The sequence below is a fragment of the Mastigoproctus giganteus genome, chromosome 7 (assembly GCF_048544385.1).
Source record: "Mastigoproctus giganteus isolate SK-2022 chromosome 7, ASM4854438v1, whole genome shotgun sequence".
Taxonomy (NCBI): Eukaryota; Metazoa; Arthropoda; class Arachnida; order Uropygi; family Thelyphonidae; genus Mastigoproctus; species Mastigoproctus giganteus.
In genome coordinates, this window is record NC_143581.1 from 51,108,432 (window position 1) to 51,134,992 (window position 26,561).

Genomic DNA, 26,561 nt, shown 5'->3' on the forward strand with positions numbered 1-26,561 from the left:
TTTGATAATTCTGACATGAAAGTTAGCATGCAGTGTACAAAAGTGGCCAGGAAGATAGCGTTTTATCAATAATTTATTGTACAACTGCATCCAGGGAAAAGGAGGTTAATAATTCCATTATAAATAAAAGGTGAAATCACATTTTGAATACCGTATTCAGGTTTTGAGACTGCATTTCAGAAAAGACACCAAACTTCTTAAAAGAGCTCAAAGATGAATGACATGTCTGGTGCAAAAAGCAAAGGGGAGAGAATAATGAGGAGAGATTAAAAAAGTGTGGGTATGGAACTTGGAAACAAGGCAGCTGAGAAGCGATTTGAGTGAGGTGTGCATGGCACTGATTGGGGGGGCAAACTGAATAATGCTGGAATTTTCACATTAAGATGGCAGACACAAAAATACAGGGGCCATAAACTATTAAATATAAATTACTGGAGAAAACTAACAGACTGGCCCTTAGAAAGATTAAGTTTAGTCAACATACTGTTGGCCAATGAATAAATTTCCTTCCTGGATGGTTGAGGCTAACAGTCTGGTAATGTTTGAGGGACAACTGGATAAGTACTGTCTGGAAGTGAAAAATAGTTAATAAAATGAATAGAGGTTGAACAGATAAAAAATATATATTTTTTAATTGATACAGCAAAAGCCTAGCTTTCTTGCATCTTATGGCCTATACTAATACTAAGAACTTCATATAATAACCACAAGTGGTGTTGTTATAATAAGTTCAATTATCTAGGGAAAACTTACATTCAATGCATCGACATCCAATTCTAAGGCACCTTGCATAAGCTTCTATTGATGACTCGCTTTTCACTTGATCACCAGTCAAGTAACTATCAGAAATAGGATATTAAAGAATCTTCATAAAAATGTTGGTATTTAGTGAAGATAAGAATTTTTAACAAATAAATAAATAGCTAATTTTCTCAAATATTTCCTCATCTCTGTCCCAATAAGCTGTCAGTCCATTTTTAAGACAAAAATTGGGGGGGGGGGGGAGTTTATGTGAATTTATTTTCTACCAGCAAACATGATTTCAGATTTTTTTTCTGCCTACTGAACTGTTGCCAATGATACTAGCATTTCAAAAGAGGATTTTCCTCCTTTGGGACCTACACAGGACATAACATCAAGTCAATCAGATGCAAAATTAAATGCATCCTCTACGGTAAGTCTTGTCAGAATAGATTCTCCTCCTAATGATAATTCTCGAATTCAAAGACAGTCAGAAACAAATTCTGTTGAAAGCTGATGCTCCCATCAATGCTAGAGCTCAAGCTCATAAAATATATAAAGAAATTGTAACTTTTTACTAATGAAAGCAACTACTAATTTTCTTTATGAAAAACTTGGTAACTTAGAAGTTATTCTTAACAGTTTATTTACAAACAATGAAAAGGTTAGAAATCAGGAATTGCAAAAACCATTGATATTTTTTTGTCTTCGACTTCACATACCACACTCTATGCGGATGCCTTAAAGAATGCAAGGGACAGTGCTGTGCTATACAAGTACAAAACTGTCCAACCATTACCAACACAAAACCTGGATATTGCAACTTGTACAAATTCCACTCAATCAAAACCTAAGCTTAAACCGCATATAATTTTATGTAAGGCTACGGATTCTAGTACTTATTCCACCAGTAAAGATGTTTTTGATAACATAGCTAAGACCTTCTGGCAGTCCTTAAAACAGGTTAAAAGAAAATCTATACAAATGATAAAGAACAAAGGTGTTGAAAAGATATTTGTAAGGTAACTTCATTAACTTTACTGACTGATATGGTTATTAAGATGGAACTCCCTAAAATTCTAAAACCAACCATTTTAATTTATGATAAAAACAGAAATTCCTCCAAGGAAGATATATACTAGGGAATTCTAAGCTTTTCTCCAATAATATATAAACTTGTTATCTCCTTAGATATTTCCTTGCTATCTTCATTACAGGAAGGAATATACTAGGGAATTCTAGGCTTTTCTCCAAGAATATATAAACTTGCTATCTCCTTAGAATGCCTATATATTGGTTGGCCTTCCCAGAGATGTAGGCCTTGCACAGTGGTTATCAGGTGTTTTTCATGTCTTGGTTACAGACACACTACTGCCTCCTGTTCTCAGGATATTCCATCTTGTGGTCACTGTGCCCATACTGGATATGTCTCAAGGACTGTCCCAATAAACATTAGCCCCCTTGTTGCTGCAACTGTAAGCATAAAAAGAAGGATCATAAACATTCAGCCCAAGATGTTACCTACAGTAAATATATACAAGCTTTGGAAAATGTAAAGAATTGTACTCAATATGAATAATACATCCTTAAACTCAAATCATAATTATAGTTCTAACACATACAATTCTTCTATTAAAATTCTTCAGCTTGATCATCAAAAATCAAAAACTGTTGCAGATGAACTTTGGCAAGTCTCTTTAGAAAAATCATTGATATTTTGTTAATTCAGGAGCCCTATTATTTGCATGGAGCGATTACTGATTTTCCTAGAAACCAAAAGAGTCTTATAGGCTCCACATCAACATCCTCATTCTGCTATTGGGCTTTTGAATGATGTTTTGGAGGCTACTTTGATTGGCTGTCTAAGTTCCCAATTTGTAACTTGCACATACATCTCTGGTCCCTTTAGAAGTATCTATTTCTTTTCAGTTTATTGCCCTCCTCATTGAATTAGATGGAATTCTTTCTTTTCTTGACCATGCTTTCAGATTCTTGGGCCTTGCAAATTTTATTGTAGCTGGTGATTTTAATGCCAAGTCCATGACTTGGTTCTCTTCTTCTTCCAACTCTCGTGGTTGTCTTCTTGAAGATTTTATCCTGCAGCACCGACTTAAAATTCCCAACAAATCTGATCTATCTTATACTTTTTCTTGTTCTACTGGTCAGTCCAATATTGATTTTACACTCTGTTCTTCTACTTTATACAAAATCTGTTCTTGGACAGTCTGTCTGTGTTGACTGGACTTCAAATCATCCTGAAATTTTCTTTCAGATTCAACCTGTTCCTCCCATTTCTTCTGGTATTCTTTCACCTCCTCTAATTTTTTCTTGCAAAATGCTAATTGGCAAAAATTCTCTAATATTTTGATTTCCGAATTTTCTCGTTTTGCTGAAGTTTTGAGAATATGCCTTCGGCTGACTGTGCTACTCTTGTTTACAATACTCTCCTCAAAGCTGCTACTCACTCTACTAAAAGGAAATCGAAAAAACATGTTATCACTAATTGGTAGAACAGAGAATTAATGATTTTGCGTCATGAAGTTTTTCGTGCCCAAAAAAATTACCAATGGCATAGACATTCTTGGCCAGCTGATGATGTCAACCAACTCCATGCAATCTATCTTAGGAAAAAAACATCAATACATCAAACTCATTGCTAAATTCAAATTTGACACCTGGAAGAAATTTGTTCATCATGTCGGTATAGACATTCTTTTACATACATTTTTTAAACTGTTCCCTGGAACAGTTTACAAAATTGCTAGAAACAACCTACATGCACCTATTATCTATAACACTGTTATAAGTAATAACGCTAAAACTCTATCTTGGACAGATACTGTAAATTCAATTCTGGATGCTCTCTTCTGACCTGATGATCCCCTTTAGATTTGCCCTGTCATAAAGATATTCAATTACTCAATCTTATTTACTTTACTTCCTCGGTTGCTGCTCCTTTTACCCCTGTTGAATTATCATCTGGCATCTCCAGGATTAAACCTAATCGGTGTCCTAGTAAAGATCTTATCGAAGTGGAGTTTTTGATAAAACTTCACTCCTGCTGTCGAAATGTTCTTCTAAATTTATATAAGAAATGTCTACAATGGCCTGTTTTCCCAAATTACTGGAAATCTGCCACCTTAAGAATTCTGTTGAAACCTGGCAAGTCTCCTAATCTTCCCCGGTCTTACAGACCTATTGCTTTATCTAATTTTGGTAAGATCCTAGAACATTTGATCTCATATAGAATCCTGGCTCTGCTTCAGAACACAGACAGCTATTCTAGTAACTAGTATGGTTTTTGTTCTGGAATCAGTGCTGAAGATGCCCATCTTCTGAATCTAATTAATGAATAGTCTTCTAAATATATTCAGCAATTTTTATCAACTTTGAGGGTGCCTTTGACTCTCTCTTTGGTGGGAGAGTGCCCCCGAACATCTTGAACTGCCCTGCTAACCTATGTAATCTTATTAGGAATTATTTTTCAGACAGAACTGTTAAGGTTACATCAAATTCCAACACAGTTTCTCGGAAAGTCTCATGTGAATGTCCGCAAGGGTCTTGAACCCACGTTTTGGAATCTTGTTCTCAACCAATGGTTGCTAAAGGTTTTCCCAAATCATTCATCAGTTGCATATGTGGATGATTTAGTTTTTTTTTTATGGAAATTCTCACCATTCATTAGAATAAAATGCAAAGTCTGTTCTTCAACAACTTTTTTGATTGGTCAATGTTTAAACTCACTATTCTCACAGCAAAACTTTCATGATTGTCTCCAAAGGTACCCTTTCGCCAACTCTTCCTCCTCCTCCTCTCATAAAACTTAATGGTAAATCCCTGCCTTTTGTAACTACCACAAAATTCCTTGGATTACTGCTTGATAATTGCCTTACCTTTCTTTCCCATTGAGAAAATTGGCCATATAAATTATTCACATTTCCCATCAGGACTGGGGACCTAAGATTTTGCATAGGCTATACAAAGCTTTTTTTTTACCAATTACCACTTATGCTGCTGCAGCCTTGGTTTAGACACACTAAATTGATTACAGTTCACACCAAGCTTCGTTCGATCCAGTGCAGTTTCCTCCTAGTACTAGTATGCAGAATTGTCTCTATCTTTGATCTACAAGCTCTATCTGGTTCACTATGTTTAGACTTGTATTTAACTTACCGTGGACTTTCTTACTTCATTTGTAAAGGCCTCCCTGCAGAATTCAATGGAATTCAAACTGATGTGCCCTCTAGTCCTAAACAATTAGTTAGTTAGTTATTTGGTTTTTAGGAGCATTAGCAACTAAGGCCATATTGCTCCGGGATATGCGGTGGTCATTTCCTGACCTTTCCGCATCTTCCGTATTTGGTGGTGACGGGCTCGAACCCCGGTCTAATCAAGAAGCGTGTGCTACGCACTGCTGCTCCTTCCCACCTGGCTACGGAGGCGCCTGTCCTAAACAAGAGAAACAACGAATTTTAAAAATTCTTCTATGACCATTGGCAACTTCGCTGGTCTGATTTCCAAAAATGTTTAATTACAAAATTATTTATTCCCGAAGTTACATTTGTTAATAAAAACACTCGTAAATGGTTTCCTACCAGCAAGTTTTCTAGCTTTCTTTTAACAAGACACAGTTCCTAAACTTTAACCTTGCCTATTTCCATCTTTCCAATTCCGAACTTTGTCTTTGCAGTTCTGTAGAGGATTCTCCCACATTCTTTTCTTTTGTCCTATTTACAATAAATTTCGGTCACAGTTACTGTCTGACACTGGCCCTGTTAATCCCAGTCAGGAATTTGTCTTCATTTCCTCTCCTACTTTCTTTCAGTCCTTTCAGAATTGCTCAAGCTCTCTCTTTGTTAAAAGACAACAGTTATTATCTGAATTATATTATAAACCCATTCTGCATTTATCAATCAATACCTATACTTAACTTTTTTTAAATTCTTTTAGAACTTAAAAAAGCTTCTACCCTAAATTTGTTAAATTCTTAATTTTAAGTATCCGAAAACTTACTTGTTGCTTTCACATTAGTAGCACAAATTGTATAAGATGTAACATTCATCTCAACTGTTTGCTCTGTATTTTTTTAAAATTTGTTATTGCTTATGATTCTAATCACAACTTGTATGTTATGAAATATCATAGACAATAACATAATTTAAGTCATTATTTTGTAAAATTTATTGTATGAACTGATTGGACATTTATTGTTGGACTGGACCTTTATTAACTTTAATGGTTAATCCCCCCCCCTTTTTTTTCTGAATATGTAATAATTTATTTGCACAATTATTTATATATTTGTATAATTCTGTACTTTTTGTATCTCTATAATTTTGTATATTTTGCATCTGTATAATTCTGTAAATTTTCTGTATAATTTCTTTTGATGCAAACAGTTTGAATAACTATTTGTTTAAAATTGTGCAATTTTTTTGTATAATTCCTTCCTTCCTTGGTTAACTATTTCAAGTTATCTACCTCTAAATGGTTCCCTCATTTCTAGAGAAAACCTAGCTCCAAACAAAATTTTCTTCAATTTGAATCCCTAATTTAACCTGAAATCGTTTCTTTTGTGTTTAGTTCTATTTTTCAGTTTTCAACCTACAGGCATATCCTCTATCACCAGTGAAATACGGCAGAGTCGAGCTGACATTCTGGGTGCCACCCATTCATCAGACACATACTTTATATGCCTCTTGAATTACTTTGTTTCTCACTAACCGTGAAAGATCGTAACCACATATTGGCTGAATGTATAAACAATACCTTACAGACTACAATTAGCAATAAAGGGTAGCAAACTTTGAAAGAATTTAAATGCATGAATAGAGCTATGTGATTTCTGTCATGAGTAAGGAAAGGTGATAAACGAATGTGTCCCCTTTACTCAATAATAAAGAATGTGTCTCCATTGTTGTTCAACTTCACATTTAGGTGAGCTATACAAATATCTAAGGTAAGTGTAATTTGTTTTTTACCGACTTGCAATAATTCTCTTTCCCATTCCTTCGGAAAGTCAACAAAAATTTGGGACATCATCCATGCATTTGTGTTGCCCTTATCAGCATCTAGCAGAGGCATATGGTGTCTGAATCTATGAAAGCAAGCTTACATAGATTCAGACAAAAAAAAAAAAAAAAAAAAAAAAAACCATTCCCGTTTCACCCATTCATACGTTTGTCTAGTTTAGCCTTGAATTTATTTAAGCTGTCCAGCCACAATGACAGATGGAAGTTTGTTCCAGCAATCAACCACTTGCTGGCTAAAGGCAAATTTCCACACATCTATTCTACAACTATCTTACGAAGAAAGGCTTAAGTTTTGCAAATTACAGTGTCTGGAGACTAGGCACCAGCAAGGTGATCTGATAGAGGTGTATAAAGCCTTGAATGGTTTGAGCATGCTCAATGCTGATGGGATTCTTCCTCTAGCTCAGAATAATCACCTGACAGGGCATAAATTCAAATTGAGGAAAGACAGATGTAGGATAGACGTGCGGAAATTTGCCTTTAGCCAGCGGGTGGTTGGTTGGTGGAACAGACTTCCATCCCTTGTGGTGGAGATTGATAGCCTAAATAAGTTTAAGGCTCAGCTGGACAGGTATTTTGAATGAACAGAAGGGTGAAGTGGGGGTTTTTTTTTTTTTGGCTGATGCTGCATAAGCTTGCTTTCTTGCATCAAATGCCTCTACTAATGCTAATGCTAAATGCTAACTCTTTTCTCAATTAGAATTTATGCCCCCCCTCAGGTGTGGAATCTGAGCAAGAGGAATAATCCCATCAGCACTGAGCTTTCTCAAACCATTCAAGGCCTTGTACACCTCAATTAGATCACCTCACTGGTGGCTAGTTTCCAGATGCTGCAATTTGCAGAACTGAAGGTTTTCTTTGTAAGAACGCCCCTTTGATCCATTCACCAATCTTGTTGCCCTTCTCTGTACTTGTTCCAGCAGCTCTACATCTTTCCTAAAATGAGGCCTCCAGATCTGTATGCAGTACTTAAGGTGTAGCCTGACCATTGCCTTATACAAGGGGGATAATCACCACCTTATCCCTGCTACAAAAATTCCTATATATCATTGACAGACAAGACCCCCCATGATCTACTCTTGCAGAATGTCTGCACTGCTCTGAAAACTTCATATCTGACTGCACAATTACCCCCAGGTCTTTTTCATTCTCCACTACCCCGAGTGCAGTACCACACAGTTGGTATGTTACTGGGGTTACTGCTACCCATATGCAGTACTTTGCATTTGTCAATATTAAACTTTAGTTGCCACCTCTCAGCCTGTCTACTCAATTTTGCAAGATCCTGTTGCAGTAGCGTACCATCCTTAATATCGTTAACAACCCTACCAACCTTTATATCATCTGCAAACTCTGACATTAAGCTTGATATAACTTCATCAATATCACTGATAAATACAGAAAACAACAATGAGCCCAACACCAAACCCTGGGGGATTCCACTGACAACGTTAGTCCATGAAGAGCAGTGTCCATTGATTACCACTCTGTCTTCTCCCACGCAATCCCTTTATTCATAGCAGCAACTTGCCCTTAATGCCATACTGCTCCAACTTGTACAGTAGTCTTCCATGTGCAACAGTATCAAAAGCATTCTTAAAATCCTAATAAAATCCCAGTATTATATTCAACTGGTAGATTTTTGTCCTCTTGAAGGCACTTGGATGCTTACTTTTCCCAATTATGAAAAGCTTCTTTTTATTGTGCTTGGCATACTGCATGTAAGAAGTAATTTCTGAATAATAAAGTATGCTTAGGCATCGCTCTAAATTAAATACCAGTTTCATCAGTATCGAAAATACAGTCAGAATTACATCCTTCCAGTAAATTAGGTAAGCCATTTTCTACCTATTTTTGTGCTGAATCTGTATCCAAGTCAGATTTTTTCCATGAAATTTTTTATACACAATGTTTTGTCTCTTCTTCCACCTGCTTAGCCATCCACCTGTAGGCATAAAATTGTTTACACCAAGTTGAATTGCAAATTCTTTTGCTTTTTGCATAAGGATATTTCTACAGATAGGAGCATTTTTTAATCTTGCATTTGTGAACCATCTCAGAAGCTTTTCTTTCACAAGTTCATTATTTCCACATCTTTTTCCTTTTCCTGCTCAGCCTATCATTTCAGTCACTCCTAATTCATGTGATTTTCTATTATTTAAAAGTTCATACAAAATAAGCTGTGAAACAGCAAGTTTTAATGCAGCTTCCCTTACACTTTGGTAAGGCATCATAAGCACCTAGAATTCTGTTCTTTTCAATCAAACTTAAATCTCTATGTTTTTGCAATATTTATATTCTAAGAAAAAAATAAATCACAATCACAGTTCAATTCTTGATGGATGTCATTTGCAAACTAAAATCAAGCCTATTCACAGAAAGCAGGCAGTGGGTACAGTACTGCACATGTACACTGTGAGATTGCATGTATCACTGTGGGAAAAACTTCAAATGTTTGGCGAGTGTTTGTTTGTTTGTTTGGTTTTTTTTTTTTTAGGAGCATTAGCAACTAAGGCCATATTGCTCGGGGATATGCGGTGGTCATTCCCTGACCTTTCCTCATCCTCCGTATTTGGTGGTGACGGGCTCGAACCCCGGTCTAATCAAGAAGCGTGTGCTACGCACTGCTGCTCCTTCCCACCTGGCTACGGAGGCGCCTATTTTGGCGAGTGTAATTAAACACCATTAACTGTCATACAGCTGCAGTTGTAAAACTTTACAATAGTGGGTTAGATTGCTTCTTTCCCCAACCATATAGCTTGATAATAAAAGCATCATTTTCTTGATTATTCACTTGCTTTTGTTCACAGACACTCTCCTGCGTTTTCTGAAGGCTACAGATATGTGGCAGAGATTAAAAGTTAAAAGGTACCACTTTTGTGTGACAAGGGATGAGGTTGTGACCATTATTTGGTGTGGCCAGGATTGTAAATAGTCAACAAAGTTCTGACTTATACACAATTTTAGGTGTTCTGGAAGACATATTTCATTGAACTGAAATGAATAATGATAAAAATAAATAGCTATATGATCATATAAATATATGATCATATAGCTATCTATTTATATAGCTATTAAATACCAGAATTTACATACATTATTTATAATATAAATAGTTCTGGATTGTCATTCTTGATTATAATAAGCAATTGCTAACAATAACCAGCGATAAAATTAGCTGGCATTTCAATGTACAGTAAACCCCCGCTATTCGCGGGGGTTACGTTCCTGAGAAATGCCGCGAATGCCGAAAACGCGAATACTGAGTTATGGCTCCCATAGTAATAAAGGGGTTCCGTTCCAAAGTATATAAGAAAAACTAGTCTAAAATTTTGTCTATGTATTTATTATATGTACCTTCATAATATGACTATGTACATAGACAGTACATAGTGAAATGCAAGCATATGGCATCGAAATGAAAATAAGAAACAATTTAATATTAAATGCAATATTTATTAGAAATTTCAAACAAATCTTTCAAACCAGCGTCTTTGCTAGCTAAAAAATCTATCCCGCCAGTGCTATCACCAGTTTCGCTAAAGCGTTGATAATGAGTTTTGCGTTTTCACGAATGATGAGTGAATTTAACGGAATTTTATTTTGAGTTCGGTCTTCTATCCACAGATTTAAAGCTTTTTCCATTTTTTCTAATTTAACATCACGAGTTACAGAGCAAATTTTTGAAGCAATTAGCGCGTTTTCACGGACACTACGGCGGATTTTTTCTTCCGATTTTTTGATTGATCGTACCGTTGACTCATTGATCTTATAATGTTTTGCCACTGAGGAGACACTTTCACCATTAGAAATTTTGTCTAATAACTCAATTTTATTCGCTAATGTCATCACCTTCTTTGATATTTTCACATTTCTCTTGTTATTCGTAGTCATATTTTTGTAGGGGTTAGAAAGAACTTGTCCACAATCAAGTCACTTTCTTCCGTTAACACACTCGAAAAAGTCTGTTTTACACTGCAAAACGGTAGATTTATCACTTTTGTAAGCATATCAATTTATAAATTTATTCAATTTATAAGCGTATAAATTAAAAGCAAACGACAAACCTTCCATAACAAGCGCATAACACATACTGAACAAGGATTAGCAAGAAACATCCACGCTCGCGATTTTGTCACCCCTCTCCCCCCCCACCCACTGAGCGCTGTTTTGACCGGGAAAGATAATTTTAGCCACGCCCATGTTTTTTTATGGCGGAAAATATTCACGGCGCTTTAAAACTCACATTTTTTAGGTTTCATTTTATATTAAATCGGCGATCGCGAATACGCGAAACCGCGAATACAGATACCGCGAATAGCGGGGGTTTACTGTATATGACAATATAAAATAATCAAATACACATATTTATTGTCACAAAAGTTGTGCACCACTGTAACTTTCACGATGTGCTGTATTAAAAATTCTAGTTCGGGTACATTTTTATTTTATTATTTTTTGTGATTAATAAATGTCAGAGCTGCAAGGCTCAGTAAGTTCTACGTTACACACCGATGAGCCAAAACATTATGAGCAGTGAGTCGTTATGCAAATCGAAGGAACTGCAGGTGAACCATGGCAAGTGTGCAAGTTGGGACACTAAAAAACACCCGATACTGAACTCTGTTAATCAGTGTTACTCTTGTTCTTCAGATAGGAAAGGCAGTGGACTTAAGCGAGTTTGACAAAGGCCAAATTGTAATTGCCAGACGACTGGGTCTGAGCATATCCAAAACGGCATGACTGGTAGGGTGCTCACAATCAGCTGTGGTTAGTACCTACCGAAAGTGGCCTGAAGAGGGGGAAACCCACAAACCGCCGGCGAGGTGTTGGACAACCATGGCCCATCAATGCTCAAGGTGAGCGAAGGCTCTCCCAGATGGTACGTGGCAACAGAAGGGCGACTGTAGTGCAACTCACTGGTAACTGGAATGCTGGTGATGGGAATAATGTCACGACACGCAGTACATCGAATCCTGCTGAAAATGGGGCTGCGTAGTCGCAGGGCGCTCTGAGTGCCCACGCTAACCACAGTTTACTGGCGACAGCGTCTACAATAGGCATGTGAGCATCGAAACTGGACCTTGAGTGATTGGAAGAAGGTCGTCTGGTCCGATGAATCACGTTTCCTGTTGCACCATGTGGATGGCCGGGTATGTGTGTCGTTTACCTGGGGAAGTGATGGCACCTACTGTGGGATGAAAACAAGCCAGTAGCGGCGGTGTCATGCTTTGGGCAATGTTCTGCTGGGATAATCTGGGTCCAGTCATCCATGTGCCCGGCACTCTGACATCTACCACCTAAAACATTATTGCTGACTGGGTACACTCTTTCATGACAAAGGTCTTGCCTTGTGGCAGTGCCCTCTTTCAGCAGGATAATGTGCCATGCCACACTGCCAGGATTGTTCGAGACTGGTTTGCAGAACATGAGGAAGACTTCCAGGTATTGCCCTGGCCTCCAAATTCCCCAAACATCAATCGCATCGAGCATCTGTGGTTTGTGTTGGAACAACAACTCTAATCTGTGGCGTCTCAACCACGGACCTTACAGGAGTTAAAGGATCTGCTGGTTACATGTTGGGACCAGATACTACAAGACACATTTAGAAATTTTGTAGCGTCCATGCCTCGTTGGGTACGAGCTGTTCTGGCTGCACATGGAATACCAACATCATATTAGGTAGGTGGCCATAATGTTTTGGCTCATCGATGTATATCAATTTACAATGAATAAGAGGAATTACCTCTATAACAACTTGTAGAATGCTTTGGTGCTAACTCTCTCTGTTTTTCAAATGAATATAAAATAATTTGAATGAATTCTTCACACTTAAAGGGAAAAAACCGATGATCCTTCACGCTTAAAGAGAAAAAAAAAAAATGATGATGCACTCGGAATCAAAGGCCTAAGAATCCCAAACCAGACCCCAAAATATGCCAAACCACCAATCAAAATCCAAGAATGAAAGAAGACATTAGGTCCATACTTTAAAAAACGAACACTATAAAAAAATAAATAAATAAATAAAAAATTATAATTTTTTTCCAGTTTATATAATTTTTGCACTATATTTTTTTTTTATAGAGTTTGATTTTTAAAGTATGGACCCAATGTCTTCTTTCACTCATGGATTTTAGATAGTGGTTTGGTGTATTTTTGGGTCATGTTCAGGATTTTTAGGCCTTTGATTCCAGATGCATTGGATCATCGATTTTTTCTTCAAGTGTGAAGAATTCATTCAAATTATTTTATATCCATTTGAAAAATGGAGAGAGTTAGCACCAAAGCTATTATAGAGGTAATTCCTCTTATTCATTGTAAATTTATTATTTTTTTAAATTTTGGTTGAGTAGTGTGGACTAATTCATTTCAATTTGATGTTCCAATTAGAAGTACCACCTGGGCAACACTGTTGGATGGACTTGTTCTTGATTTGAAATACTGTATACACTATTCAACACCACATGGCAAATTTCAAATTGGTAGATGCATTCTTTTTTTTTTTTTTTTTTTTTTTTGTTTGTTTTTGTGGGTTTTTATGGTTCATCAGCTAATATAGCTACTCCAATGCATTCTGCTTGTGGGTATTGATAACTACTTTTCCTCACCATGTTGGCTTTCATAGAGTATTGTGGTTATTTGCTGTACCTTGTTGTAATTAATTTTTTTACTTTTCATTGAGGTGATAAAGGCTGATCAATCTGAGAAAATGGAAAATATCCTGATTTTAAGCATAGGTGGGATGTTGCTAAAGACTCTGACATTCTTTTGTAAAAGAATAGGCATTCTAACAGGATGTACATAGGCCTGCATTGAATCTGTGGCACTGTGGAGGTTCATCTGCTCTGAACAGGTAAAAGTGGTGACATTCGACAAAATAATCAAATATCTTTCCTTTGCTTGGAAATTGTAAGTAATTAAAATGCCTTGAATTTGACTGAGAATTAAGTTGGAAGAGTTAAAAGGGTTTTGTAAAGTGCTATGTGTTTAACATATCTGTATAGATAACACTACTGTAAATCATTCTTATATGATCCAGGGATGTCTGTATTGTGTCAATTATGCTGTACACACAAATTTATTTGGAAGCTGGTCTGATGGGGTAACAATTGGGAATGCAACACATTCTCAACTGTTACAGTTTATATTCAGTATCTGAGCCAGCTGTATACTGGAGTATGAACTAATAATTGAGCACTGAAAGCAACATGCAGTTGTTGAAGTTCCTCTCTGGGAGGGACATTTTGTTCCAGGAATGGAAATGGAAATCAGGGTTAAGCAGAATAGTATTCAATGGCGGTGAAAAGGACAGTTTTATTGTTACAGCAATGTTTTTCTAACTAGAACTACAAGGTTTGTAGGAATTTCTTAAGATGTACACCTGATACATGTTTTCCCAAGTGATCACATCACAACATTCACCACACTGGATGTTCTGGTATGGACCTTATTTTGCATATGTATTGCAGCATTAATTTCTGCCTTCTAATAGATAACAGAGCTTCAGGGGATTCGGCACACATACTGGAAACTTGCAGCATTTTGTATGCTTCCAAAGCATTGTGAATTACTTTTATGAGGGACTGAGTCTAACCCGTAGTTGTTTGTTTATAGTTTTACCAGCACATCACAGCCATGACTACATCATGCAATTGCAAGGGGATACAGGAGATTTCCAGTATGTTGCTGCAGTTTTTTTAATAGATAAAAACAATCACCCTGTGTTTCGTTAAGCTGAGCTGTAGACTGGCACAACATAATCTGTGTAACAACTTATTAACTCTATACTAGTGATGATGAACCAATGGCATGCATGGCATCCATAAGATAAATAAGAAAATAAACTAAAATAAGTAAAATAAAAATAAATAAGAAAATATGAAAAAAAAGAAAAGGGGAAAAAAATGAACCAATGGCACGAGAACCAACCACGAGAGAAATAAGAAAATATATTGACACAACCAAAAAATAAAGTTTATACTAATCAAAATGGATCAAAGTGGCAGATGAGTTAACAAGGTACTTTGCAATTATATTTACAGTGACAGTACAGAACATGGGGTAAAATAGCAACAGGAAGTCAGACTGATGTTAAAATAAGTGATATAATTATCTGAAAGAATCTACTAAAGGAAGGTAAGACGAGGGAAAGATGGTATACAGCAAGTTATACTTAAAAAATCTGTATTTTAGTGCATTAAACTGTTGGGAATGTTAATAAGATCAGACTCTGATCTTATTAACATCCCCAATTGGTAAAGTGCTAAAGTCTTCACAAATCCATAAAGAAGGTGCAAAGGAGGTGATGGACAACTACATACCGGCAAGTTTGCGATGGCTATGATCATGGAATCTTGGTTATGGATACATGCAGGACCATCTTAATAAGTATGGTATTCTCAATGGATCACAGCATGGTTAACGAAGGGGAAGTCTTGCCAGAGAAATTTAATAAATTACTATAACAAAGCCATAAATTAGCTGCATGCAATAAACAACTCTGACATTAATTATCTTGAATTCGTAAAGCATTTAATACGATTCTACACAAAAGGTCATTATATAAACTGGAACAAATTGAGATTACTAGTAAGCCCCACTGCTGGATTAAGGGTAGGCACAAATGAACATTATTCAAAGTAGACAAGTGTACCAAATGCAGTCCCCCCAAGTGTATCCTCGGGGACCAGAGCTGGGGACCCTCCTGTTTCTAATCTGCCTTAATGACAATGATAACGGATTATAAGGGAAGTTGTCAACTTTTGCTGATAATCTGGAGGTAGAAAGGGTGATTAATAACCAGACCAGGTTAGGTCAGGCCAGGCCAGGTCAGGTCAGGTCAGGTTACTTTGCTTCAGAATGATGTGGAACAGTTGCAGATATGGTCTTATCACACAATGTAAACAGGTGACTGAATTATGGGAGGTTTGCAAGCAAGGAGAAGTACACTGGGTCACTGATAGATGGAATGGTTGCATTCTTGAAAACCTTTGCAAAAACAGAAATCACACATAATGAATAGTTAGTTAAATGGGGAAAATTAGGATATGCTGCACAACCCAAAAATAACTGTTCCAAATGAATTTTGAATACAATGGGTTTGGAAAACAGTTATTTATATTTTTATTACATTTACTTTTATTTTATTACATTTATCATAAATACAACCATATATCAGCACAATATTATTGATTAATACTGTATAAATAATACAGTATACAGGGTGATTCACTACCAGTGCGACAAACTTGCAAGAGGTGTAGGGGGCACAAAGATGAATCGGAATCACATAGCATTGAAGGGTCCGAAATGCCTTCATCATGCGGTAGAGGACATTGAACGGGAGGTCACGTGAACAGCGATCCTGCCGGAAGTCAGCATTTGCAAACCGTTTCTGTTGAAGAAACAAAGTAGCAAAAGTCCTCCGGAGTGGATAATCCACAGGCTCCAATGATTGGATGCATTGCAGATGGTATGAACTCATTTGGTTTGTTGACAGTATCCTCCATACAGTGGATTGGGTACGAGTACTCGTACCCAATTCACTCGAGTACTCGGATTGCCTTCTGCAAGACATAGGACATTCTCCTCATTGTCTGGCGTCCTCGTTGTTCACTCTCGATTCATGGTACCTCTCGTGAAACAACCAGTCTCACGTAACCTTCTGTGCACACATGCAAAAATCGTATGATGAGGAGCACGCTGGTGCAGGAAACGTTCCTGGTACAAATGCAGAGCTGCGCGCCCGTTACAGTCCGCAGCTCCATACGCGAGGTGCATGTCGGCCAGTTCAACGTTTGAATACTCGTCCATCCTACTGCCTCGGGAACCGGTTTGCAAGTGCTGACTTCCAGCAGGATCGCTGTTCACGTGACCTCCCGTTCAATGTCCTCTATCGCATGACGAAGGCATTTCAGACCCCTGCAATGCTATGCGATTCCGATTCGTCTTTGTGGCCCCTACACCTCCTGCAAGTTTGTCGCACTGGTAGTGAATCACCCTGTATATAATACAGTATAAATAATACAGTAATACAGTTATAATTGTTATAAATAATATTATATGGTTAAAAAGGCCTATGCGCTCCGGATTCATACTTAGTAAAATAAATTACGGCTTTCTCAGAGTGAATTGTAACAGGTTTAATAAATATACATAGAAACATACAAAGCTTTGGGTTGGTTAGACAACCTTCTTCAGTTGAAACAAAAACATAAAATGACAGAATGGAGGCGTGTACTGCCAATCTGGTACGTGAAGCGCGTGGCTAATTGTTTGAGGTTGAAACCTGTAGCTGTGATGTATGTGAACGTGGCCAGCGCTTGTCAATGGACAGGACTATTGCTTCGGTGATAGGGTGGACTTGACAACCACTGTTTTTGTTCATTGAGGTATTGGAGCATTTGATGTTTAACGATTCCAACCAGGCACGGCATAGATAATGTCGGGACTTATCCACAATCACGACATCGCGGTGTGGGTCAATGTCGTGGTGGGTTCCCCAGACGTGCTCAGCAATAGCTGAGTGCTCCACATCCGCCAAACGGATCGCCCTCTTGTGTTCGGAAAGGCGTTTTTCGAGTTGCCTTCCGGTTTCCCCGAAGTAGCAGCTAGTGCAGTCACGGCAAGAGATGCGGTAGACTAACCCGCTCTGCAGTAGGGTGGGGACAGGTGTTTTTACGTTGGAAATGAGGGATCGTAGTTTCCTGCCTGGGAGTTGGAGGCACTTTATCCCATGCGATTTTAAGATCCTACAGACCTGTTGTGATATGTTTGGGTATTATGGGATAAAGGCGCTCGTGGTTGAGTCACCACTTTGGATGTTTCTGTTGGTCGCTACGTGGTCGCGTGCCTGTAGGTCACACCTATCAAGGGTATTGATGGGATAGCCACACCTCGCAAGGTCCGCTTTGACTCTAGCGATCTCTGTGCGCCTCTCACTTACAGAACTAGAGTGTCCAGGCGCGAGTTAGCAAGGTTTGCGCAGTGGCAAGAAGATGACTACGTGCGTGTGCTGATTGGAAGTTGGTAAATTGGCCAGCACACATAGGTTTACGATAGACTGTCGTCTTCGAGCATGTGCCCTCGCGCCAGACAAGGGTGTCTAGGTATGGTATGGTATGGTGTGGTGGGGACACCTGTAAGGTATGGTATGGTGGGGACACCTGTCCCCACCCTACTGCAGAACGGGTTAGTCTACCGCATCTCTTGCTGTGACTGCACTAGCTGTTACTTTGGGGAAACCGGAAGGCGGCTCGAAAAACGCCTTTCCGAGCACAAGAGGGCGATCCGTTTGGTGGATGTGGAGCACTCAGCTATTGCTGAGCATGTCTGGGCAACCCACCATGACACTGACCCACACCGCGATGTTGTGATTGTGGATAAGTCCCGACATTATCTGCGCCGTGCCTGGTTGGAATCGTTAAACATCAAATGCTCCAATACCTCAATGAACAGGAACAGTGGTTGTCAAGTCCACCCTATCACCGAAGCAACAGTCCTGTCCATTGACAAGCGCTGGCCACGTCCACATACATCACAGCCACAGGTTTCAACCTCAAACAATTAGCCACGCGCTTCACGTACCAGATTGGCAGTACACGCCTCCATTCTGTCATTTTATGTTTTTGTTTCAACTGAAGAAGGTTGTCTAACCAACCGAAAGCTGTATGTTTCTATGTATATTTATTAAACCTGTTACAATTCGCTCTGAGAAAGCCGTAATTTATTTTACTAAATAATTTTATATTGTCACTGTGCCTCTGTATAAGATGGTGGCGAGGGCACATTTGGATTATTACGTTCAGTCTAAATAACTAAAAAAAAACAAACATGGTGTTTACCCTGTACACATGAAAGATGTTTTATTTTATGTGAAAAACACCCTTGGCTTGGACGAAGTGAAAGGGTTTAGTACGAAAAGAATTCAAACATGTTTTAACATTTTAAAGCATTTATTTTTTTTCAACATTTTCATGAATTTGAGGTTTCAATACATGTTCGATAGGTAATTTACTTGCAATGGGTTGGTGATAGCTAAAATATGTTACACACACTTGAGATTATAAAAAGTGGAAATGGCTTTGAAACACAGCATCAATTATGGTTCCATAATTAGTATTCAATACAGATCTAGAAGTATTTAACTTAGTCAAATTTATTTTCTAAAAAATCAGTCAAAGGTTTGGCTATCTGCAAAATTAACGTTGAAATCTCCACTAAGTATCACTGGTATTCGGTCGAATTTTTTATGAGAAAATTGTTGTAGCAGTGCAGCTCCTTCAATCATGTAAGGAAGTAAAACAAAAGGGATGAATTCAATGATGTGTTTCATCTTTTGGTTACGTGAAATGAAAATGACTACCAACAATATCGTTTGACCATCAAGAAGAAGGCATTCAACTGCACAGATGTCTCCAACAGAAGTGATTTATCGCCAAGTTTGTTGATAAATCACTACATTTATCATAAATACAATCATATACAGTGGTTCCGGTTATTTGGGCCACCGGTTAATCGGGGCAGCCGTTTATTTGGGGCAAATCTTAAAAAACAGAAACCAATTGAGAAAATAGCCAGGGTTTACTTCGCTTAATTGGGACAGCATGCCGTTTAATCGGGGCAGGAGACCGCAGCACTGGAGATTACCCTATGATTGTCTCCGACGGTACCACGTGGTTCGGTCGAAATTCTGGAGGTCACAACCATAAAACAATAAAACCAATTAGCATTCACCTGTTTATTGGGCTTTTCTGTTAGTGAAATCTATCATAAACGGACAGTAAACTCGATCTTACTGAATTTGCGATAATACCGGCAGCTAAAATTCTGTGGGTTATTGTGGTGAAATGTGTTTACACTACCATGAAATCTTCAATCATATAAAAAAAATTTTTTTTTCAGATCTTCTCTTCATTCGTATTTTTAAAGCTTTGTAACTCGTTACTCAGTTTTCACTTGCACGTATTGTGTTACTTGCAATTTGTGTGTGCGTATTCTTTGTTATTGATTGCTTATCTTTTTACTGTTTTAAATTTTAACCCCCACCCACAAATGTCAGTAAACAGAAATGTCAACTAGTTCGTTTGTACATATTACAGTACGTATTAATTATTCCGATTTTCACGTATTTTTTAATTAGTAAGGTAATAATAAAGGGTAAATTTCTGCTTAATATATCTCTGATTTTATAGCCTGTGGATAATATTCCTCCTATTTTTGATAATTAGAATCGCTGTTTAATAGAATTAAAATTCAATTCACAAACATGATCACAATGACTGGCGCTTACTGCATATCGTATAGTGAACGGTACTTTACTATGTTGAGTTTGTCGTAATGTGATTTGATTGTACAGTGAACCAATTGTAAAAAATGAGGGAGGGAGGGGGTACATTGTATTTTTAACTATTTACGTGAAACTTCGGATAATTAGGGTAGCCGCTTAATCAGTCCAAAATGCACTAGTCCCGATGTGTCCCAAATAACCGGAATGGACTGTATTTATTTACATTTATCATAAATACAATCACCAAGTTTGTCGATAAATCACTTCCATATGAGAAATAACAACATAAGTACAATTTTCTTTCTTATGATAAACTGCTACATCGCCAGCTTGTCGATCTTCTCATTTGAATTGAACGGCACAATTGAAGTTAGGTATGCTTATTTCTTTGTTATTTAGCCACGTTTCAGAAAGTAGAAGTAAATCGGATTGTTGTGTGACTGCATCAGTGAGATTGTCACTGTGAGCACAAACTTTGACAAATTAACGTCAGATGGAAAGATCTTGTCATTTCCTGATGAACTCATAAAGTATCTTGCAAGGTAAATAGAGGATTGGTCGACAACCTGGTCACTACAGCTTAAAGTGCAAGAGTGAAGGCAACATTTCTCAGTCCATGATAAAATTTCTTTTTTCTATTTGCAGCAATAATGTAAAGATCATTGATATCAGTAACTCAGTATAATACAACATAAACTAGTTGTTGTTCATGATATCTCTCATATTCATACACTACAGCAGGGGTGGCCAACTTAATTTGTGATGCAATCTACTTTTTTACTTCAAAATGTGCCACAATCTACCACCTCAAAAATTTCATTGCACATGGTTAAAAAAGTTAATCAACACATATTGAAAAATGTTGTTAATAAATTTTAAAATTAAATACAATTCAGAATTCTTATTTAAAATTCATACGTATTTAAATTTTTAATTTATGTGAATTTGTGTCTTCACGTCATCTGTCCAACTTTCAAAATTGGGGATATACTGTGATAGACCAACTGTAAAGAATCTTCTGTTGCAAGTCCGTAATAGTAAAGTGATTCTTTGTTTGTTTCAAATATGAAAAGGCTGATTCACATAGATATGTGGAACCAAAACATATGTGGAATTTAAAAGTTCACTGCATTTTTTTTACATTTGGGTACTTTTCTCGGAAAACATATTTCCAAAAGTCTTTCTGATGATCTGGCTTTTAGAAAGATGTCATTTCGCAATGTAATAATTTCATTTTCAGGTAATATTTTCTCCATGTGAAAAATCTCACCAATTTTTTTTTCTTAAATTTGATTCGTATCTAAGTCGACATTAAATGGATAAGTAATATACTGAACAATGTCTTTCATTGTTTTAAAATCACTGAATCTGGTTTCAAAATCATCCACAACTTTCTCAGTTTCAGAAACATTTCTCACTATTAAATTCAAAAACAGGATATTTTTGCAAATGATCGAATTTTTTTTCTTTGAGATCCTTAGCCATTCCCAAACATTGATATTTATATGCAGAAATACTACAAATCATGTTACCTACATTTTATTTTTTCCTTGTAATTCCAAATTCAGATCACTTAATTTACTGGTAAAATCTGTCAAAAAAGCCAGATCACACAACCACTCCATATTTTGTAGCTGCCGGTAATCATCTCCCCTTTGATCAACAAAATTTTTAATTTCTTACAGCAAATTTCGAAATCTCTGCAGAAACTTACTCCGACTCAGCCACCTCACATCTGCGTGTAATATCAGATCTGGTTCATTTTCACTGAGTTGCATTATGAAAAGTCTCCTTTCAAGAGATGATGGAATTCACGATTTTGAAAGCTATTCCATTACACTTGGTATTTAATCTTTTGCTAGCTAACACTTGTTGGTAGACGATACAGCAGTAACTCAAAAAAAAAAATCTGGAAATTCATCATCCTTTTGACACAATGCGGTGAATCCGTTAATATGCCCCGGCATTGCTTTTGCTCCATCTGTTGTTATTGGTACGAGCTTAAATAATGGTAATTTAATTTTTTCGATAAAATTTTTGAATGCGTTAAATTTATCAAGACCTCTAGTTTTTTTCTTTTAATGAAACCATACCCAGCAGTTCTTCTCTAGTGGCAGAATCATCGAAAACCATATGAATAAAAAAAAAACAAGTAATTGAGCTGTACCACTGACATCTGTAGATTCATCCAGTTGTAAAGAGGACACACAATTAGCAATATGACATGCAATTGTTCGCTCACATTTTTAAGCATCGCATCACAGTATTTCGAGATAATTTCAGATCTTGAAGAGCACTTTTAATTTAATTTTTGTTCTTAAAATTTTCAAAAACAGAATCAGTTATTTCTAAAAATGCATCTTTGATGAAATGACCATCAGAAAACAGTTCGCATTTTTTTTTGCAAGAAGATAACTAACTCACTTTAAATGATGCAACAGTTACTGCTTAAGATTGTAAATTAGGTGTCATGAAGAAATTTTGTTGTGCAAATAATCTGGATTTAAGTTCTTTTAATTTATTTTTTCTAAGGTCACTATTAGGGGGAAAATCCGATTGGTATTTACCCTGGAGTGCATTGAAGTGCCTTTCTAAATTTCCTTTTTTGGGTATAGCCAAGGAAGCATTCCAAAGCAAACATTTTTCTTTTATCATTAAAAAAAAAGTATTCTAGTTCCCGCTCTTGATAAAAATGATAAGTTTTACTCTTTTTCGTAGTATTAATTTTAAATCAAAGGGTATTAAATTAAAGAATAAGTACTGTCCAGTTATTAATATTAAGTAAGCTAAATAAATAAGAATTCAACACATACACTCTGCTCTCCACAACATAACTGCATGAATTTTCACTAGACAAGCCTAGTGGCTGCGCAGTGACAGAGTAGTCACATGATTCAACTGATTTGTAATAAGCATGTACAGTGGGGCCCATAATAATAATAACATAAAATAATAATAAGATTTAGATATTGACTAAGCTATTTTTTATATATATATTTAAAATTCGCCGTGATGGGCCAAATTTAAAGCCACGATCGCCTTGTTGGCCACCCCTACGCTACAGAATCGAAAGTACCTCCCTGAGAGCCGACCGGGCTAGCAGGGCGGGTAAAGGGCCTGCCTAGCAACCCAGAGGTTGCGGGTTCGATTCCCGCCTTGGGCTTGGATAAAAGTACTACAAAAACCTTGGGAGGTGCATTATGGCCACAGAAGCCTATGCGCCAACAACTACAAAAAAAAAAAAAAAAACCTCACTGAGATTTATGGATGGTAATAGCACAAGCTGGCAATTTGTGGAAAATTATTTTGTTTAGCCAAGAGTGTTCTGCTGTTATTCAACGAAACACTCATACTTCTTGCGATCAGTATGGTTTCTAAATCGATTTCTCTAGCCACTGATTTGATTTGATTTGATTTGATAATTGTTGGCGCATCGGCTTCTGTGGCCATATTGCACCTCCCAAGGTTTTTGCAGTACTTTGATCCAAGCCCGAGGCGGGAATCGAACCCGCGACCTTTGGGTTGCCGGGCAGGTACTTTACCCACTCGGCTAGCCCGGTCGGCTTCTCTAGCCACAGCAAACTGACGAAGCTTCGTTCTAGCAAGTCGACCAAGTTACTCTACTGAATCAACATTAATGATTGAGTTAGCTTCATTTAGGAAGTGATGTCATTTCCATATCTTAGTATGTGACTGAGTTAGCATCGTTAATGGCATTTAGGAAGTAACGTCATTTCATTCATTTAAAATCTAACAGCCACCTAATAGGAAGTGATGTCATTTCCATAAAAAAATTTCGTTACCAATCAATTTTACTCTAGTGCCAATATAGATGTTTTCACATCAAAAATGTCTAGAGAGGAATCAAAGAAGGGCGACCGGATTGATGAGGGTTGTTAATCCATGATCATAAATAGAACAGCTCAGGTGTGAATTACAAAGCTTGGGAATTATGTAGCTTAGGGAAGGAGGCCTGACTGAGGTGTTTAAGGCCTTGAGAGAAAAGATTAAGATGAATGGTGGGGGATATGTTCCCACCTAATGAGAACATAGAACATAGATGAATTAACTAGATGAATATGTGAGAACATATTCATCTAGTTAATAGAAAATAAATTACCTCCAATATGGAGGAGGCAAGGAGTTTAATGAAGTCAAAACAGAATTGGATGGTCGCTTTTTTGATAGAAAGTATTAAGTCTTTGTGGACTTGATTTTCCTAAAATGTAAAAGTTTCTACAATTAATGAGTAATCTCTGCAGCATTCTTGAATTTTGTATGCCACTTAATTGTCTGGATTTTATTAGCTTAAATACAGAACTTGTGTCAGATAACCTAAAACAGATGAAAAGCTATTACTGGATTAACTTTATAAATATATTTTTAAATACAGTCCATTCTGGTTATTGGGGACATATCGGGACTAGTGCATTTTGGCCCGATTAAGCGGCTGCCCCAATTATCACATAAATAGTTAAAAATACAATGTACCACCCCCCCTTTACAATTGGTTCACTGTATCCCAGGTGCAGTAAAGTGTGTTATTGTCATACGGCACCAGGGGTTTCCCCCATCTCCGCGTTGCTTTCATTGTGGGTGAACCAGTTCACTGGGAAATGCCAGAGATTTAAAAGTGTGAGGGTCTTGTTCATGTGTAGTGTCGTGTACCGTTGTTCATCTGGTCATTTAGCCGCTAGACCCCTGCTGAGGCCCAACATTGCCCCACTTACACCCCGTGGAGGCAGACCAGAAACCCAGTAGACTCAGTTTTAGTCTGGTAGGTCCTGCCGCTTATTTTCCTGAGATTTCAGCGGCTAGGACCTATAAAAAAAATAAAATAATAAATAATAAAAAAAAAAAAAAAAAATATATCCATTAGGTTAGTGATGATGCACACACACATATATATATACACATGTACAATTTCATACACATGTATACATACACATGAGTTGGCGTGGGGGTATGATCGCTAAGGTTGTTATGCCGAATTTGGGCTCAAGGATTTTTGGCACGTTAATTTTTGTTGTGTGGGGCTTTCGTTAGCATAAAGATAGAAGTGGGGAGGAGACAGAAGACTGGGGGGTGAGAGACAGAAATATGGGACCAATAGAGTAGGTAGCCCCAGTTTTCAGTGAGGCATGCCCATGCCCCACCAGAGTAGAAGATGTAGGGTGGCGAGAAGGGGAGGGAGCGAGGGTTGTCCCCTCCCCCTCCCCAAGGATGTGGGAATAAAAGGTGAAGGGGACTAGAGTGCCCTCTTCAGGTCGCCGTCAATCTGTTGGCAGTTATGCTGCTTTTTGTCTCTTCTCTGTTTTCAATGGCACTCGTGGGGTAATCCCTGTCCTAATGTCTCTTCCAGTTGTCAGCATTCCATTTGGTCGAGTCTGGTATCCCGCGAATTTCGATTTTCTGTTTCATCTGGTAGCGTTTCTTGTCAGTCTCTGTGTTGATTGCTGTAGATTGCAATTAGCATTTTCCTCCTAGCGAATAGATCCTGCGCGAAGAGGGAGAGCGCCCTGTATTCTTCCTCTGAGTCCAGGAAGTGGGACTCCAATCCCTTCGGAAGGTATCGGATCCCAGGTGCAGTCTGATACGAACATGTACAATCAAATCACGTTATGACGAACTCAACATAGTAAAGTACCATTCACTATACGATGTGCAGTAAGCGCCGGTCATTGTGATCACGTTTGTGAATTGAATTTTAAATCTATTAAACAGCGATTCTAATTATCAAAAATAGGAGGAATATTATCCACAGGCTATAAAAGCAAAGATATATTAAGCAGAAATTTACCCTTTATTATCTTATTAAATAAATAATTAAATGATATGTGAAAATTGGAAGAATATACGTGATAATTGGAATAATTAATACGTACTGTAATATATACATACAAACTAGTTGACATTTCTGTTCACTGACATTTGTGGGTGGGGGTTAAAATTTAAAACAGTAAAAAGATAAGTAATCAATAACAAAGAACATGGCACACACAAATTGCAAGTAACACAATACGTGCAAGTGAGAATGAAGTAACGAGTTACAAAGCTTTAAAAATAGGAACGAAGAGAAGATCTGAAAAAAAAAATTTTTTTATGATTGAAGATTTCATGGAAGTGTAAACACATTTTACCATAATAACCCACAGAATTCCAGCTGTCGGTATTATCGCAAATTCAGTAAGATCAAGTTTACTGTCCGTTTGTGATAGATTTCACTAACAGAAAAGCCCAATAAACAGGTGACTGCTAATTATTTTTATTGTTTTATGGTTATGATCTCCAGAATTTCGACCGAACCACGTGGTACCATCGGAGACAATTGTAGGGTAATCTCCAGTGCTGTGGTCTCCTGCCCCGATTAAACGGCATGCTGTCCCAATTAAGCGAAGTAAACCCTGGCTATTTTCTCAATTGGTTTCTGTTTTTTAAGATTTGCCCCAAATAAATGGCTGCCCCGATTAACCGGTGGCCCAAATAACTGGAATCCA

General features: G+C 37.4%; 1 protein-coding gene across 1 annotated transcript in view; it reads right to left on the reverse strand.

Annotated features, from left to right (window-relative positions):
• The window catches only part of sl (small wing phospholipase C gamma 1), a 602,812-nt gene that overhangs the window by 370,942 nt on the left and 205,309 nt on the right, over positions 1 to 26,561 (reverse strand). The window contains exon 9 of the mRNA XM_090377657.1: positions 754 to 839. Coding sequence (XP_090233783.1) covers positions 754 to 839 — 86 coding nt within the window. The remainder of the gene's footprint in view (positions 1 to 753; positions 840 to 26,561) is intronic.